The sequence below is a fragment of the Zonotrichia leucophrys genome, chromosome Z, assembly GCF_028769735.1.
Source record: "Zonotrichia leucophrys gambelii isolate GWCS_2022_RI chromosome Z, RI_Zleu_2.0, whole genome shotgun sequence".
Taxonomy (NCBI): Eukaryota; Metazoa; Chordata; class Aves; order Passeriformes; family Passerellidae; genus Zonotrichia; species Zonotrichia leucophrys.
This window is the reverse complement of record NC_088200.1, coordinates 2,445,623-2,461,477: the sequence shown is the minus strand read 5'-3', so window position 1 is coordinate 2,461,477 and position 15,855 is coordinate 2,445,623. Positions and strand designations below refer to the sequence as shown.

Here is a 15,855-nt window from a genome sequence, read left to right as displayed (position 1 = left end):
CTGTACCAAGTAGGGGTGACTGGAGCCAGCTGGAAATGCTGGGACTGCAGCACTGCACAGGGACAAACTCCTATTTCACAGCAGCACTCTGAAAAGGGGCCAAACCTCTTGACAGGAGAGGATTTTTTTTTCCACAGTGCTGGTCAAACTTGGGTGGGAGGGAATGCAGGGAGATCAAAAGCCTGACCCTTATTTTGCTTCAGACACCTGCTGGGGAACTGCAATGACGCTGCACAAGAACAGCAAACCCAGATGCTCCAGACTCCATTCACGGGACGCCCTGGGTATCCAGGGAGTCTGAACTCCATCCCAGCAGGGTCCCAGGGATGCAGTCAGACCCTAGCAATCACCTCCAGCCCTCCTAAGAGCTGTTCAGCTCCTCCTGCTCCTTGCCAGGGGCTGGGCACACCAGTCTGCCATGAGGAGGGAGAGCACAGCCAGCAAAGGCTGCTGTTGTTATTATTCCTCTCAGTGAATAGCTGATCCCTGATGAGGTTGATTACCGGGCTCATTTAAGCAACTTGTTCTGCTCCAGAACCATCAGTTACCATAAAGGTTTCTAAAATGAATTAGTCTGGGCTATTATTTGTGAGCTGGCAGAGACAGCCATGATATAAGGTCATGTCTCTTTGGTGGTGCCTGCCGTGGGAAGAAGAAATCCAGAACTTCCCTGGAAGGGCTTCAGTGGGTTAGGAGCTTTCAAATACCTCTGAGCAATCAACAGCATTTCTAAGATGCTTCTGACTCCTGTCTCAGCATCACCAGGCTTTGCTGGGCCTCCTTTGCCCATGAGGAGTGAGGGACTGAGCAGTGGGACAGTCCTGCCTCGTGGCCAGGCACATCCAGGCATGGTCCCAGCAGAAGCATCATCCTCAACCCAGGAACTGCTGGGGTGGGTGGGCTTGGTGGGTTGAGCCCACTCCTGACCCCTTTGATCCCTATTCTTGCAAAGTTCTTGTTTAAAGCCAGCTTCTGGCAGAGGGTGGGCCGGGAGGAAGGTCCTCAAACACCTCCCTTTTTCCTCTTAAGGATGTGTCCTGCTGCTTTGCACCCTGGAGAGAGAGACAGGGCTCCAGAAGCAATGATTTGTGGGCAGATTTTCTTGTTGGTACCTGTAGAGATGTGAGTGCCTGGGAAGAGCTCATTGACAGGAGCACTGGCCCTTACTGCCTCCAGGAAATCCCTTCTGAGCCACGGAAAAAGACAAAACCCAGCAATCCTTATTAAAGGAAAAAAAAAGTTGAAATGCATGGCATTTGCTCTGAAACAGAGCTGGTATTCAGGCCATGTAGGGTATGATTATCCTGAGTCAGCTTTGAATATAGTTAGCACAGCTTCCTTGCTGTGGAATTGATTATCTGGAAGGTCGTTTGCACTGGCAGCTGTAACCATAGATCCCAGCTCTTGGCAGAGTTGTAGGAATTCAGCCAGGGAGCAAAGTCTGCCCTGGGGGAAAAAAAGCTCACAGGGCAGAAAACATCACCCAGATCCCACTGCTTGAGACCTGGCTGGGTGGATGCAGATGCTCCCCAAACTCCCCATGGAACATCCCACTGTGCCTGCTGTGTTTTGATGTGGTGCCCTTGGAGATGTCCATATGTGTGTATGGACGTGCAGAGCTTGCAGTTGCCAGAAGTGGGAAAAATCTGGGATCTCCAAGCTCAATTTTCTTAAATAAAAATGTCTCAATTAGCTTAACCTCTATGCTTATCTAAAAGTGGAGCCTATCAGTGGAGTAGGTCAGTGGGTATTCTCAGCTCTGTCAAGGCATAGCACTGAAAGCAGAAACATCTGAGCTGGTACAGAAAAGTTTATATCTCTGCTGGTTGTAGCTTTTAATCATAAATAACCAATAAATGCATTTATTTAATTAAAAGTTTTATGTGCACTTTAAAAAAAAAAAAAAGCAACATTACTTTTACAAAATGTTAACCCAGGAAGAAGCTACTAAAAATTTCTCAATACAAAAGGCAGCGTATTAAAAAGTAAAAGGCAATATAAAACAGTATAATGAGAAAAAAAATGCATACTGAAGGGACCAAAATCCTCCTCAGTACCTAGGAAAAAGATCCCTACAGATTAACCCATCCCCTCGGTTTTCATCCAGCCACTTCCCACAGGGAAATATGGTGGTGACGCCAGTGGCCGAGTTGGTGATCTCCACCCTCTCCACCAGCCAGCCCGGAGCCAGCCCGCTGTTGTCGTGCTCAATCTTGACCTTCTTCAGCTCCCCCATGTCCAGCGTTTCCAGGTAAAACCTGCTGGTTTTGCCTCGCTCGAAGAGGTTCCTGAACTTCTGCCGGAGCGCGCGCCGGCCCGAGTCGCCGTTCAGGCCGTAGATGGTGATGAACACGTTGGCGTCGGTGCCCGCGCCCTTCTCGAAGCCCGTGACCACGATGGTCTCGTATTTCACTGGCACCAGGCTCCGGGCTTTGCTGGCAAAGCTCTCGGTGACCTTGGCACACTCGAAGACTTTGTAGTCTCGCCGCTTGTAGCGCAGAGGGATCTTCGCGTTGCACCTGAAGAAGTACCTGACGCGGGGAACAAGGGGAAGGTTAGTGGCATCCACGGCCACTTTATGGGGCAAATGTGAGGGAATTGTGGGATTGTTTGTGTTGGAAAAGCCTTCTAGGATCATTGAGTCAAAGTGCTACCCCACCCCAGCACTGCCCCATGTTCCCAAAGTGCCACATCCACACAGCTTTTAAACCCCTCCAGGGATGGCAACTCCACCACTGCCCTGGGCAGCTGTGCCAGGGCTGGACAGCTCCTTGGATGAAGAAGTTTTCCACAATATCCAATCTATCTTTCCCCTGGCCCAGCCTGAGGCCGTTCCCTCTGCTCCTGTCCCTGTTCCCTGGAGCACAGCCCTGTTCCCCGGCTGTCCCCTCCTGTCAGGAGCTGTGCAGAGCCACAAGGGCCCCCTGAGCCTCCTTTGCTCCAGGCTCAGCCCCTTCCCAGCTCCCTCAGCCTCTCCTGGGGCTCCAGCCCCTTCCCAGCTCCGTTCCCTGCCCTGGACACGCTCCAGCCCCTCGGTGTCTCTCTTGTGCTGAGGGCCCAGAGCTGTCCCCAGCACTGGAGCTGCCTCAGCAGTGCCGGCACAGGGACAGGCCCTGCCCTGGGGCTGTGTCACAGCCTGGCTGGGACAGCCCAGGGCCCATTGGCCTCCTGCCCCCCTGGGCACTCTGGGCCCGTGTCCAGCCCCTGGCACCAGCACCCCCAGGGCCTTTCCCAAAGGGCCTTTCCAGCCCCTCAGTGTCTCTCTTGTGCTGAGGGCCCAGAGCTGTCCCCAGCACTGCAGGTGTCCCAGCAGTGCCAGCACAGGGACAGGCCCTGTCCACCTGTACCACATTGTTGGTACAAAAATGTAGCCAGAAAGTTAGGGAGTGTGAATTCTACTAAACTGGCCAATATTAATGCTGTTTCAGCATTTTCCCCTACATGTACCAGAACTTGAATATTTCTCTAGAAAGAGAGCCACGATGGAACTTTGCAGCTGGAAAAATATGACCTCTCCCCACACAGCTGCAGACACACTGCACGTGGGAAGGATCTCTGTGGCTCTTGTCATGTTTTCCTTCAGCCTGTGCAATGGCATGACCAGTTCCAGACCCACCAAGGCAGGACGAGCAGTCAGGCCCAGAGCTAAAGCAGGAAAAAGGCATAAAAAAAAGGAACAGGAAAGATGAAGGAGGTTTAAATCTCCCCTGCCCTTTCTAGATCACCTGTGTCATCCTTAGCAGGGAACAGAAAAAGTGGGAACAGGGAAATGAGAGGTACCACATGCCAACAGTGCTGTCTGGTGATGTGCAGGGAGCACCGAGCACATCCATAAATTTCCTCGTAGCTGGCACTCAGCCAGGGGCTGGAGCACTCTGCTTTTAATGACATATTAAATTTCCAGTGATGCAGATCAGTTCCAAATGAGCTTCTGCCCCTTCCCCACCTTCACTGAACTGCAGCAGGTCCTCCTGAATGGAGTGTGGAGTCCTGAATGGATTGCAGTGCGTGTGTAAAATAAACACCTGGAGGAAGGGTCACTGTGAATCCTGCTGCATGGTGTTTCTTAAGCACTTCCTATACTCTTGGCATTTTCTGCACACAAAGTGAAGCACTTATTCCCTGGGAAGAAGCTTTGTAGATGAGAAATTCCAGGGGAAAAAAATTTACACTCTGGGACAGAAAAACTGCTTGAAGAGAGTGATGGAATTTCTGTAGATTCCAGGAAGAGCAAAATTTTAGGCTCAGGGGCAGAAAAACTTCATGAGAGTATGATGGAGAGGATTCCCAGTGCTGAAGACGAATTTCCTCAGCTGTGTAATATCTCATGGTCTGGAAGTGAAATGGTGCATGCCAATCTTCACAAGGGGCAAAAAAAAAAAAAAAACAAAACCTTTATAGCCCTGAAATATGCAAGGAAAATCTTTAAATAGTACCTTTTTACATACTAAGAAAGGAAAAATCCTAGTATAATTCAAAACTATTGCTGCAACAATCTGTTAACTCTTTAAACTTGGTTTTTGGCTTGTCTGGGTAGGTTTTTTGATATCTGGGATGGGTTATTCCTGAAGTGAGAACTTGTTCTCATGGTGCAAGCTCTCCAGTTGCTCGTGTGCACAGCAAACACCTCTGTGAAGTGCTGCATCTGCAGAGCTGGAGCCCTGCTCCAGTGCAAGGACAGAATGCAGGCTTTACCCACACCTTCTGGCTGCCCTCTCTAATTTAAAACAATCTCCAAAATGTGAGATTTTATGAGAAAACCTTTGGCCCCCTCACAGCACACTGTCCCAGCAGTTTCAGCATGCTCCCAGTGAGTTCAGTGCATGGATCTGATTGCACAGCTGGACTCAGAGGGTTCCAGGCTTTTCCCCACCAGGAGAAAAGAGCATGTTTTAGTATGCAATTGACTGAGTTTTCATTCAGCAAATATTATTAAGGCTCTTCAGTTGGCTGATTAATTTGCTAGGAGAGACTCTTAGCTTCTAAAAAAAAACCTCACCACTTCAAGGATTTCTTCTTAAACACTCAATTGTCTCAGCTGGAACAAACTCCTCATAGTTAAATTCTTCAGCAGCAATGGAAATATCATGGAGAAGAGAAGAAATCCACAATTAATGTCATGGACTGTTTTACTGGAGTGCAGTTTGTTCTGCAGGTGGGTGATCTCCTCTGCTCCTGTGGAATCTGCTCCCCTCCCAGAGATGGGGCTCAGATCAAAGTGTGCATGGCCTGACCCTGCTCAGGGCTCTACAGGCATGGCTGAGCTGCAGGACTGCAGCCTCTCCAGTGATGTGTGGCCTTTTGGACCAGACCAGGAGGATCTCTCATCCGAACTGGTCGGAATCAGAGGTTCAGCCTTTGTCTTACTTTTGTTTCCAGGAAATCTTTCACAAGGCTTACTTAAAGACCAGTCTGTGCAGAGTATCCTACAATTGAATTTTAGCCATTCTGGTTATTTTTCATAATGTGAGACATCAGTTCATCCTGGCTGTGAGACTCACCTCAGCCAACTTGTTTATGAAGTTACCTGCACATGCAAACACCCTCTCTAACAACTCAGAAATTGTGCAGGCAAGTCAGACAAGGACGTTCTGCACCTGATACACCAAACTACATAACAGAAAACAAGACTTTCTGTTATTTCCTAAGCCTGAAATGCTTCAGGAGGATGTGTGCAGAGCTGCTGAGCTGCCCCATGTCCTCCCAGGGCAGCTCCTTGCAGGTGAGAAGGCACTTACTTGTTGCAAAGCTCCATCTCCGTCACAATGATCTCCTGGACGTGCCAGAAGACATCAGCCTTTGCAGATGACTTCTTCCCATCCTTTGGGCAGTGACCAACACAGATGGCTGCAATATCACCAAGGTTCTTTGAAGAAAACTGGAACGTGTCAGTCGCTCCCCTGCAGGAGACAGGGAGCAGTTTCAGCATCCTGGAGGCTGCCAGTGACTTGCCTCATATGGACATTAAGTAATTTGCACATGGCTATGGAAGATAGAGGATAAGCCTTCATTTACAGTCATTTGATTTAACCTACAATCATTCAACACAAAGTATAATTTCCATATTTAAATTTAGTATTTTCTCTGATTAGGGGTGACACTTTAAATTGTTGCCACTAGGACTTTCTAGGATAAACTTGAGCTGTTCCACATACAGAATCAATTTGCCTCATTATAGATAAAGCTAAAGAATGACTAATTTCCTCTCCAGCACTTATTCATTCATTCTTGACAGATACTGTATCTGTTACACATCTACCCACCATAGCTGTTTTAAATTTGCTTGTTGAGCCACCCTTCCTGAAGCTTGAGTTGGAAATAGCTCAGAGGAACAATTAAATCACAGAATCTCAGAATGGTTTGGGCTGGAAAGGACCCTAAAGTTCACCTAATTCCAAACCCCTGCCATGGGCAGGCCTGATAGGTTTCTGACAAAGAGTTGGCTGGACTCCTGTTGTGTTCCTTGAGTTTCTGTTGGGTTCATTTCCTTATTGGGCTGGCCCTTGGTCCCTCCAAGGACAGACTGTGCCTAATGAAGAGGGATGTCTAACTTCTCCATGGGCACCATCAGCTCAAGAAGTTCCTCCTGTTCTTTCATATTTCATGTGGTGTCTCAGTCAGTCATATTGTGTCCCACATGAGCCAGAATTGCACCTTCCTTTACCAGAAAAAGTGATTTGGTCATCCATCACTTTTCCTCCCTGCAAAGCAGCAGAACACCAGCAGTGCCCGTGACTTTGGTGAGGTCCCCATCTCCAGAGGGTGTTCCCTGTCCTCAAACAAGCAGCAAACCCTGCTCACACCTGGAGCACTTTGGTCCCACGTGGGAGAAGGACTATGCCCCCTGTTCCATGGATGTGCCTCCAGCAGGAGGCTGATCCTGCCTTTCCTCACACCACAGTGATCCGGCAGCCTCACCCCCGGATCCGTCTGCAAAGCCAGATCTGAGCAGCTCTGACAACATCCAGCCTCCAACTGTTATTACTTTCTCTCTGATTCCCACTCCCAGCGAGATGCTGCGAAAGGAACTAAAACCACCTCCAGCTTCCTCCTGCTCCTCCCAGCTCAAAATCCACTCAGCCTCCCTGGGGGCTCGCCAGGAGCCTCTTTGGATGTACAGACACAAAAGGACACACACACACACACACACATGCAATATCTACATTTCCCTTTGCCAAATGCCTTTTTCTTGTTGTCCTAAAACCTACTCTGTGGCTGCCCACCAGAAACTCATTTTCTATCTTCTCTGTTATCCAACTAGGAAGCCATCAAGTTTTTTGGAAGCAGCATGGCACAAACACAGCTCCCTATGGCAAGAAGAAGTGGCATTTGTGGAGGACACACAGTGGGTGGGAGTTCCTCTGGCCCACCATCCTGCTCACTACCTTTCAAACCTCCTTTTCTTGGAAGAGTTTTCCATGAGGAATTCCTTTGAGCGGCCCATCTTCCCTTCCAGGATGATCCAGATGTTTTCCTTTGTATCTGCATCCTCTCTGTCGCTGGTTACTGTGAGAATCTCATAGGCTTTAAAGCATAATTAACACACACATTAAGCAGAAAAGGGAGAGCAGATGGCCTGCAAGATCTCTTCATTTGGCTGTCACTTTGCTTAAAAACCCCTTTTCCTAATATTTATCACAGCCCACAAGACAGCAAGCCTTTGCAAAGTAAGGGTGGAAACACACTGAAATCTGTGGGACTTTTGACTTCTAAGTGGTTTGGGATAGAATACATGAAAAATATGAGTCCTGTTCAATTGGGTAGCAAGAATAGATGGAGTTATTCTTAGAATCATAGAATATTCTGTGTTGGAGGGACCCACAAGGATGATTGAGGTCCCTCTTGAACAATATGTGTCCAGCTCCATGCTGTGCTGAGCATTTAATCTGAAACACAGCCTGAATCCTCCATATTTTCTTTTCTTTCTTTCTTTTTTTTTTTTTTCCTAAATTTGTGCCACTGTTCCTATCAGAGTGAGGGTGTCCATGCACCCAGCAGGATGTGCTCAGATGCTGTGGTGGCCTGTAAGTACCCAGAATGGCCCTCACAAGGCTGATATTTTTTCAGGGGCAGAGCACAATCACGGTGAGGATTGTATTCCCAGGATTCCCCTGTCAGTAAAGTGATTATTGTCTCCCCAGGATTCTCCTGTCAGTAATGTGATTATTGTCTCCTCAGAATTCTCCTGAAGAAGAGCACTGGTGCAGTAGTTCTTGAGATGGACTCTGCATACCCTCAGTGTGTTTAAGTGACTCTTGTTGGCTGAGTCACCCCCACATCAGACAGCAGTGTTATTGCCTTGGCCCCATGGGGATTACCCAGAGCAGATCCAGGGCCATGGGCTGTTAAGCTCAGCTGTGATATTCAGCTGGGACACTTAAGCTCATAGCCCAGAACCAGTTAAGGAGGAAGCTGGAGCAATGTTACTTACCAAGCTTTAAGGACTGAACTTATTTTCCACCTCAAAGGCTCAAGCACATTAGTTCTAATGAGATCATATCCATGAGTTCTCATGGCTCACTGATGGACTGAACAACTGCAGATGGGCCCCTCTTTGCTTTCAACACAGAATGAGATCTTTCTCTTCCTCCCAAATCCAGTTTCATTCCTTTCTTATCCCAGAACTGCTCTGTTGAACTGAAGTGTACACGAAATAACCCCCAAAGCCTGCATGGGAGCCTCCAGCTTGCAGGAGATGTGGTCCTACGACCTCTGAGGTCCCTCAGGAAGTGGCACAAGAGCCCTCCAAACTCACCAGTCCGTTCCTTCAGTTCCAGGATGTCATTGTTGGCACAGGCCAGCTCCCTGATGAGCTGCCCATCATCCTCACCCTTCGCCAGCCAGCGATCGCACTGGAACCGGAACGTCTTGTCCATGGCCGAGTCCGTCACATCAATGTATTCCAGGTGCCAGCCTGGGGCAATGCCTGGTGAAACAGCAGAAATAATAAAGGTCTGAATGTTTGCACATAGGAGGGGAGGTACCTTTCCTTGGTTGTTGCTATAAATCATGGAATAAAGGAATGGAAGGGAGCTTTGAAGGTCAGCTCTCCTGCCATGGGCAGGGACACCTTCCACTGTCCCAGGGTGCTCCAAGCTCCATCCAACCTGGCCTTGGGCACTTCCAGGCATGGGGCAGCCACAGCTGCTCTGTGCAATCTGTGCCAAAGCCTCCCCACCCTCACTGTAAAAAATTTTTCTTTCTATATCTAATCTAAATTGACTCTCTTCTAGTTTTCAACCACCCCCACTGCCCTGTTGCAGCAGGCCCGGCTAAAACATTTGTCCCCATCCTTTTTACAAGCACTAAGGTTGGGGCTCTCTCCTCTTTGGATTTGAAGTCAGAATGTAAAGCACAACTTCCTCTTTCAGCCCTGCCAGCCAGCACATGCAAGGAACCTTCCCATGCTTGCCAAGGAACGAGGGCAAATTAATGAGTGCTGGGACTGGATGTGAAACAGGACGGAGTAAAGTGATGGATGCTCCAGCATGGATGACCAAATCACTTTACATTTCCCCTGGGGCCTTCTGAGGAGCCACAGCACTTTTTTAGCTTGCTACTTTGATTGTTCAGTTTGTTTTTTCCCCATTGGAAAAGCAACTTGAAGACAAAGAAAACAGCATTTGAGAATGTTTTCCTGATTTCTTTGTTAAAATCACAGGAACACTTGTTGACCTCAGTGGGGACGGGAGGTTCTGACAGTTCTAATTTCAAGTCCTGCTATTAGTCAGACAAAAAATGTTATGTTCATGATGAGACATATCTGCTCACTTATTATGTACATCCTGGAGAGATTAAACAGCTCTTGCTCTTCCAGGAATTCATTGCCGTGTGCCTATTCCCTACGTTTGCAAAAATTAATCCTCATTATCCCTGAATAGAAAATGATGGCACATTTTTTGAGTTGTGTCAACAAGCTGCCCTTCTCCTGTGGACTGTGAGCCTCCACACCATGTGCTGGCAGTTCTTTACCAGCCTCACAGCCATTGCTGTTCTGTGCTTTGCTTCCTGAACCTTCTCCAAGTTAGGAAATTAAACTGGGTGCTATGCAGCACAGACCTCAACCAACACCACCATTCACCCCTTGAATTTCAGGGGCACAGAACTGCAAAGTCATTCCAGTGCCTGGAGGGTTCATCTGTAGAACATCTTGCTTAGGGCAGACTCAGCTAAAGCAGGTTCCTCAGGGCCAAGTCTAGCCAGGTTTTTAGTATCTCCAAGGATGGAGATTCCACAGCCTCTCTGGGTGGCCTGTGCCAGACTCTGATTACCCGTGCAGAGGAAAAGAAAAGCTTTCTTTTCTTATTTTAAATGGAATTTCCTCTATTTCAGTTTGAGCCCATTCCTTCTTGTGCTGTCACTGGACACTGGTGAGAAGAGTTTAGTTCCAGCTGCTTTAATTTTACAGGTTGTCCAGAGCAGCTGTGGCTGCCCCTGGATCCCTGGAATGTCCAAGGCCAGGCTGGATGGGGCCTGGAGCCACCTGGGACAGTGGAAGCTGTCCCTGCCCATGGCAGGAGTTGGAACACAATTGTCTTTAAGGTCTCTTTCAACAGAAACCATTCTGTGATTCTACAATTCTGTGAAGTTTTCCAGGGCTCCCACTGTGATTTAACTGGAGCAACTTGCTCTTTGGGGCTGTTTTGGAAATTTATTCTACACATGTTGGCAGTGTCAGCTGTTAATCTTTTGGTAGGATCTTTTCCATTTAAGTTCAGTGAGCATCTCTGCAGGATATTCAGAAGTCTGCTCTGCTCCCATCAAAACTTTACATGGTGACAACAGTACAGCATGAAAGAAGGAAAACATGCCTTCCTTCTGCAGTGAGAGGTGTCAGTGCCTGCAGACCAGGATGGAATAAATTGTGGATCTCAGCCTGGCTGCCAGCAGCAAACAGGACGGTGGGGTCAGGATCAGGGCTAAGCAGCAGTGCCAGAAAGGAGACTGGGTGAGATGCACATGCCCTCCTCCCTCTCCTCCAGCCTGGTGCCAGCAGCCACACTCACCAAGAAGCTGCAGCAAATTCCTGCTCTTTTATCAGAGGCAGAGATGGGACTGACCTGGCTTTGCTGCAGATGTGGGAGCTGAGGACAAAGCCAGCTCCTCCCCACAAAAATGCTTTTATCAGCTCTGGGCTATTTAAAGAGCAAGTGCTGAGCTCTGTCAGGGATCAGCACTGAAAAGCAAATGCCAACAGGGTGTCCCTTACTGCACGGGGGTACATAAATTAAGGAGCTGGATAGACAGTCCTAGAAAAATGGTACAACTTCCCCTAAACATCCTCCTGTCTGCTTTAAAGAAAGAAACATTTCTCTTCTCTCTCACTAAAAATTGCCTTCTCTCATTTTCATTCTTGATTGTTAGTGACTTAAATTAGATTATGAGACCTGTGTTTGGATCCCTAAATACTTTTCATTTTTAGAAGAAATAGCTCACCCCAGGTGAAAGCTCTGCTGGATACATCCGTAGCATCATATCTCCCCACCCTGTCCATGTCCCATTGTGCCAGGAGTGCTGTCACATCAAGGGTTTCATTGCCACAGCACTAAACACCATTTAAAAGCTGATGTAGAAATGGAAGGGTTCGTTCATGTCTGAAAAATGCACCCTGCTCTACTAGAAAAAAATATTGTTTTTCTTTTGTTTCAGACTGGGAAATTATTTATAAAATTGCTCTTTGCATTGGTATGGAAAAGAAAATGGAAAGGCCAGTGATGCACAGAGTCTAAATCTGAGACTCCCCCACTGCTGGGCTGGCTCTGTGTGCTGGGCATCACGTCAGCAGAAGGAGAACAAGTCATGTTTGCAGAACTGCTTTCCAGGTCATGAAATCCTGGTTTCAGGCTATTATCCTGTTTACCCCTTGTGTTCCTCTGTGACTTTTGCAATGGGCTCAGACACTCTACAGCACCTAAGCAATGATAGGAAAGGAAATTCCTATCCCAGATTCACCAAATCCACAGCCCCGGCTGGGTTATAGAGCAGCATAAGCAGAAGAGGAAGAGGAGCCAGAAGAGTGATGTGAATATAGTAGAGTGAAAGGACTTTCCCACATCCTGACCACTGCCCACACAGCCTGGCTGCAGGGAGAAATTGAAGGATCTCTGCAGCAATGGCCCATCAGCCTTTTCCCTGGACACTGTCCCTGACTCTGATCCACAGAGCCAGAGCTGCTCCATCGCTCAGTTTTGGATGATTGCAGAAAAAACCAGAGCAGACCTGCCTGAGTCCTGTTGGCACCTCAGGCAGCAGTACCAGGAAAACAAGTGCTCAGGAAAACATCAGCTGCACAAATTTCTGCTGTGAGCTCAGTACAAACCAGGACCACTACATTTGCCTCCATTAATGCTTTGGGGCAGAAGGGAAGAAATAGCACACATCTGAGTAGTTCCTGCCCCATTATTCATCCCTTGGTCTTTAAAATAATTTGGTGAGCACTGTGCCTTCGTGAAAGGTCCCCTACCACCAAAACAAGTGTTCAACACTTGTAACAAAAGGTATTTCACCCCAGGCCTCGTTTTGCTGCCATTGAAATCCCCAGCAACAAACCTGCCTTAATAAAACCCATGGCAGTGCCACATAGGCTCCTTAATGGTCTGCAGCTGGAAGTGACATTTTCAATAGCATGCAAAACATTTCAAATGTAATTAGAGGAAGAGAAGAGCTTTGGGGAAAAAAGAATCACTTTGCTTGCTTGACTCTGTATAATTTAGTGTGATCTAGGGAAAATGTATTCTGTTCCCCAAATGTCCTTATCCAAAAGAACAGTTATTTATCTCATTTATCCTCCTTCCTAAAAGGATCCAAGCTGGCCACTGGGGGATTCTGAGCAGGGACCACCTGAAAAGCCCTGATAGGACCCGTTTTCCTTTTCCCCAGGTGATGCTGGAAGTCTGTGCTTTCCTGACATTGGACAGGTTGGATTGTAAGCTCCTTGTCACCCATTTCTACAGTGATTAGCACAATTGAGCCTGACTGTAGAGGCGCAGATGAAACACAGATAATGACATTACTGCTTCATTTAGCTAAAACCCCAGCCTGCAGCACCAGAAGCTTCTTTTGCCTCTCTCAGGAACAGCCACGACTTGCCTGCACTCACCCCTAGAATATTAAAGCATTCTGACACCTGCAGAAACATGGGAGGGTGGGAGGAAAAAATGGGATGGAACAAGTGTGGTTGGTTCACTGCTCAGCAGGCACCTGGTCCCTGACCTTGCTTTAGTGAACATTAACTATTCCTGGCAAATAAAGTCCTGGTGGGACCAAATCTGCGGTCAGAGCCACATCCGTGCTTGGATACACACACATCCATGGAAGTCTCCACTTTTTTCAGCCATATTCATTGACTATCTTCTCTATCCCTTAACTTTCTGTAGCAATATCTCTTCTGGTTTGGTTTTGGAAGCAGCTGATGTCTGATCAAGGATAATAGTAGTCATTACTGCTGCTTATGTTTCCACAGGAGTAAAAAATCCCTCCTGCTAGGGACATTGACTGCTCAAGGGCCAGTGAAGAACTGCTGCTGCCAAGCCATTCACAGCCACCAACCAGCACTGCTCAGCCCCCTAACTGCAGTTTTTTATTCATTTATTTTTTAAAAATTTTCACGTTTTCTGACACATGAAGTAACGACCATAGCACAGGCAGCTCATCAGCCTTGCATCCTCTGACATTTCTTGTCCCCTGCCTGGTGAGGTGAGCATTCATCCCTAAACCCCACCTCATGAGGCATCACCCAGAAAGTGGTGGGAGTTTTGATAGCAGCTTCAAACCTCTAGAAACAGAGCATTAATTGTGAGGTGTTAAAATCATAGCATCTAGCTGTGCACCAGTACATCTCAAAACACTCTAGGAAGGTGAATAATTTTTATCCCTAATTTACATAATTGAAAATGAGGTACAGGGATGCGATTTACGCAAGGTCATTCAGCAAGCCAGTGGCAGAATAAAAATAGATCCATTTTGTGGATCTCTCCTTTAGGCTCATATTGGTTCACACCACAACATTTCTCATCAGGGCAGACGGGCAATGCAAAAAAACCCTCTCACAGTCTTTGAGAAAGCAGAAGATTAACACTTGGGATAGTTTTAGAAAGTGAGTGCCCTGCGCCCCCTCTCCTCTGTTGTCTCTGCAACTTGTTCAGAGTTCAGGACTTGACTTGGGTCAAAACCACCCATAAATTACCCTCAGACACACCCCACTCCTCCAGCCCTCACATCTTACAGATGAACTACTCCTGTGCAAAAACACTTAACAACTCAGACTGGAGATGGAACAATTTCTCAGATTATGTTCTTGTGATTGAAGGAAATTTCGTATTTTATAGAGGGATACTTGAAGCAAAAGCTTTTAAAAAGGATGCAGGATAATTTGTCCCCAAGAGGAGCAAAAGAGGCCTGTAGAAAAGAGAAGCTTTTACGGAAATTATAATTCTAAGGCTACATCTCTCCTTTTGGGCTCCTTCTGAAAGGTTCTGCAATTTACAAGATTGGAAAGGAATGAATGCAGAAGGTCAACACCAAAGTCTTTGTGTTCTCTCTGGGTCTGCAATTTGAATTCCTTACATGTCTTTTTCTGCTTCATGTCACTTCTGGACTGTGATACCTTGGCAGTATCTCTTGGTTAAGATGTAACACCTGTAGCACACCTTTCACAGAATCACGGAATGGTTTGGGATGGATGGGAGATTAAAACTCGTCCCATCCCACCCCTGCCATGGGCAGGGACCCCTTCCACCATCTAAGGCTGCTCCAGGCCCTGTCCAGCCTGGCCTTTGACACTTCCAGGGGTGAGACAGCCACAGCTCCTCTGTGCCAGGGCCTCATAATCCTCACAGGGTGAAATCATTATCTTTGTGACAACACCTTTGGGTGAAAATCCTGGTCTTGGAGAGAGAGAGAAAGGTGCAAGGCACATGAGAGGGGGCTCCTTGTGTCAGTGCTGGGATCTCCCAAGGTGCTGAGGCCAGATTTGGACAATTTGAAGGAGTAATCAGGCATGGCACAGTTGCTGGCATGATGCAAGTCTGCAGATTGCACTCCCACTTGGGCCCAGTCTGAGTTGTAGAGTTGATCCATGCATGCAGATGGATGTGCAGGAGTTGGCATTGACTGCCCCTGTACTGAGCCACCAGCAAAACAGAGAGTGTGATGGACTCTCCTCTCCTTGGGCAGTTTTACACATCTATTTCTCGCCCTCTCACTTTTTATTTAAAGCAGAAACTCTTCAACAAATCTGCCCTGAGGATCAGCACAGTTTATGAGGCACCAGCCCAGAGCTGAGAGGGAAGGCTTAGAAAAGCCCTTCTCGGGCCTGATAGCTGAGTAAATCCTTACAAAGGGATAAAAAAAGACAGTTCTTTAGGTTTTTTAAAAAAATAATTTATGGTCTACAAGTGCCCCAAAGGCTTGGAATCATGTCCATGAATTGGAGAACCAGTCCTCTGGAATGGCTGTGTGCTGTGAGTTCAAGGCCTGGGCCATTTAACATCTGAGTCAAGACACTGCTCCTGGAAAAGGTAATTCCTTCAGGGAAAGGAAAGGAAAATCGAGGGTATATAAACTGTTTTGACTTGAGTCCAACTCAAAAAGGGAATAAGGTACTTTCTCTTTTGGGAGAGCCACCCAAAAGGAGTCACTGGGGCAGCTGGGCTGTTTAAAACTCTGCTGGACAATGTCAGAGCAGTTGGTGAATTGAGAGAAAGGCCTTGTTAAGGCAAAGAAGAAGTTTGGCTCCATAACCTTGGTATTTACTTTTGTCTTTTCTCCCACAACACAGAAAAGTCTGGTTTATCCATAATTAGACTCTTCCTGGCTCCCCTTGGTTGATGGCAACTGAGATAATCAAGAATCTGA

At 47.3% G+C, this 15,855-nt stretch overlaps 1 protein-coding gene across 1 annotated transcript in view; it reads right to left on the bottom strand.

Moving 5' to 3' along the window:
* Nucleotides 1-2,050: 2,050 nt before the first annotated feature.
* The window catches only part of LOXHD1 (lipoxygenase homology PLAT domains 1), a 171,045-nt gene continuing 157,240 nt past the window's right edge, over nucleotides 2,051-15,855 (bottom strand). Inside the window, exons 37-40 of the mRNA XM_064736029.1 lie at nucleotides 8,756-8,926; nucleotides 7,386-7,524; nucleotides 5,739-5,900; nucleotides 2,051-2,531 (exon numbers count right to left, since the gene is read on the bottom strand). Coding sequence (XP_064592099.1) covers nucleotides 2,051-2,531; nucleotides 5,739-5,900; nucleotides 7,386-7,524; nucleotides 8,756-8,926 — 953 coding nt within the window. The remainder of the gene's footprint in view (nucleotides 2,532-5,738; nucleotides 5,901-7,385; nucleotides 7,525-8,755; nucleotides 8,927-15,855) is intronic.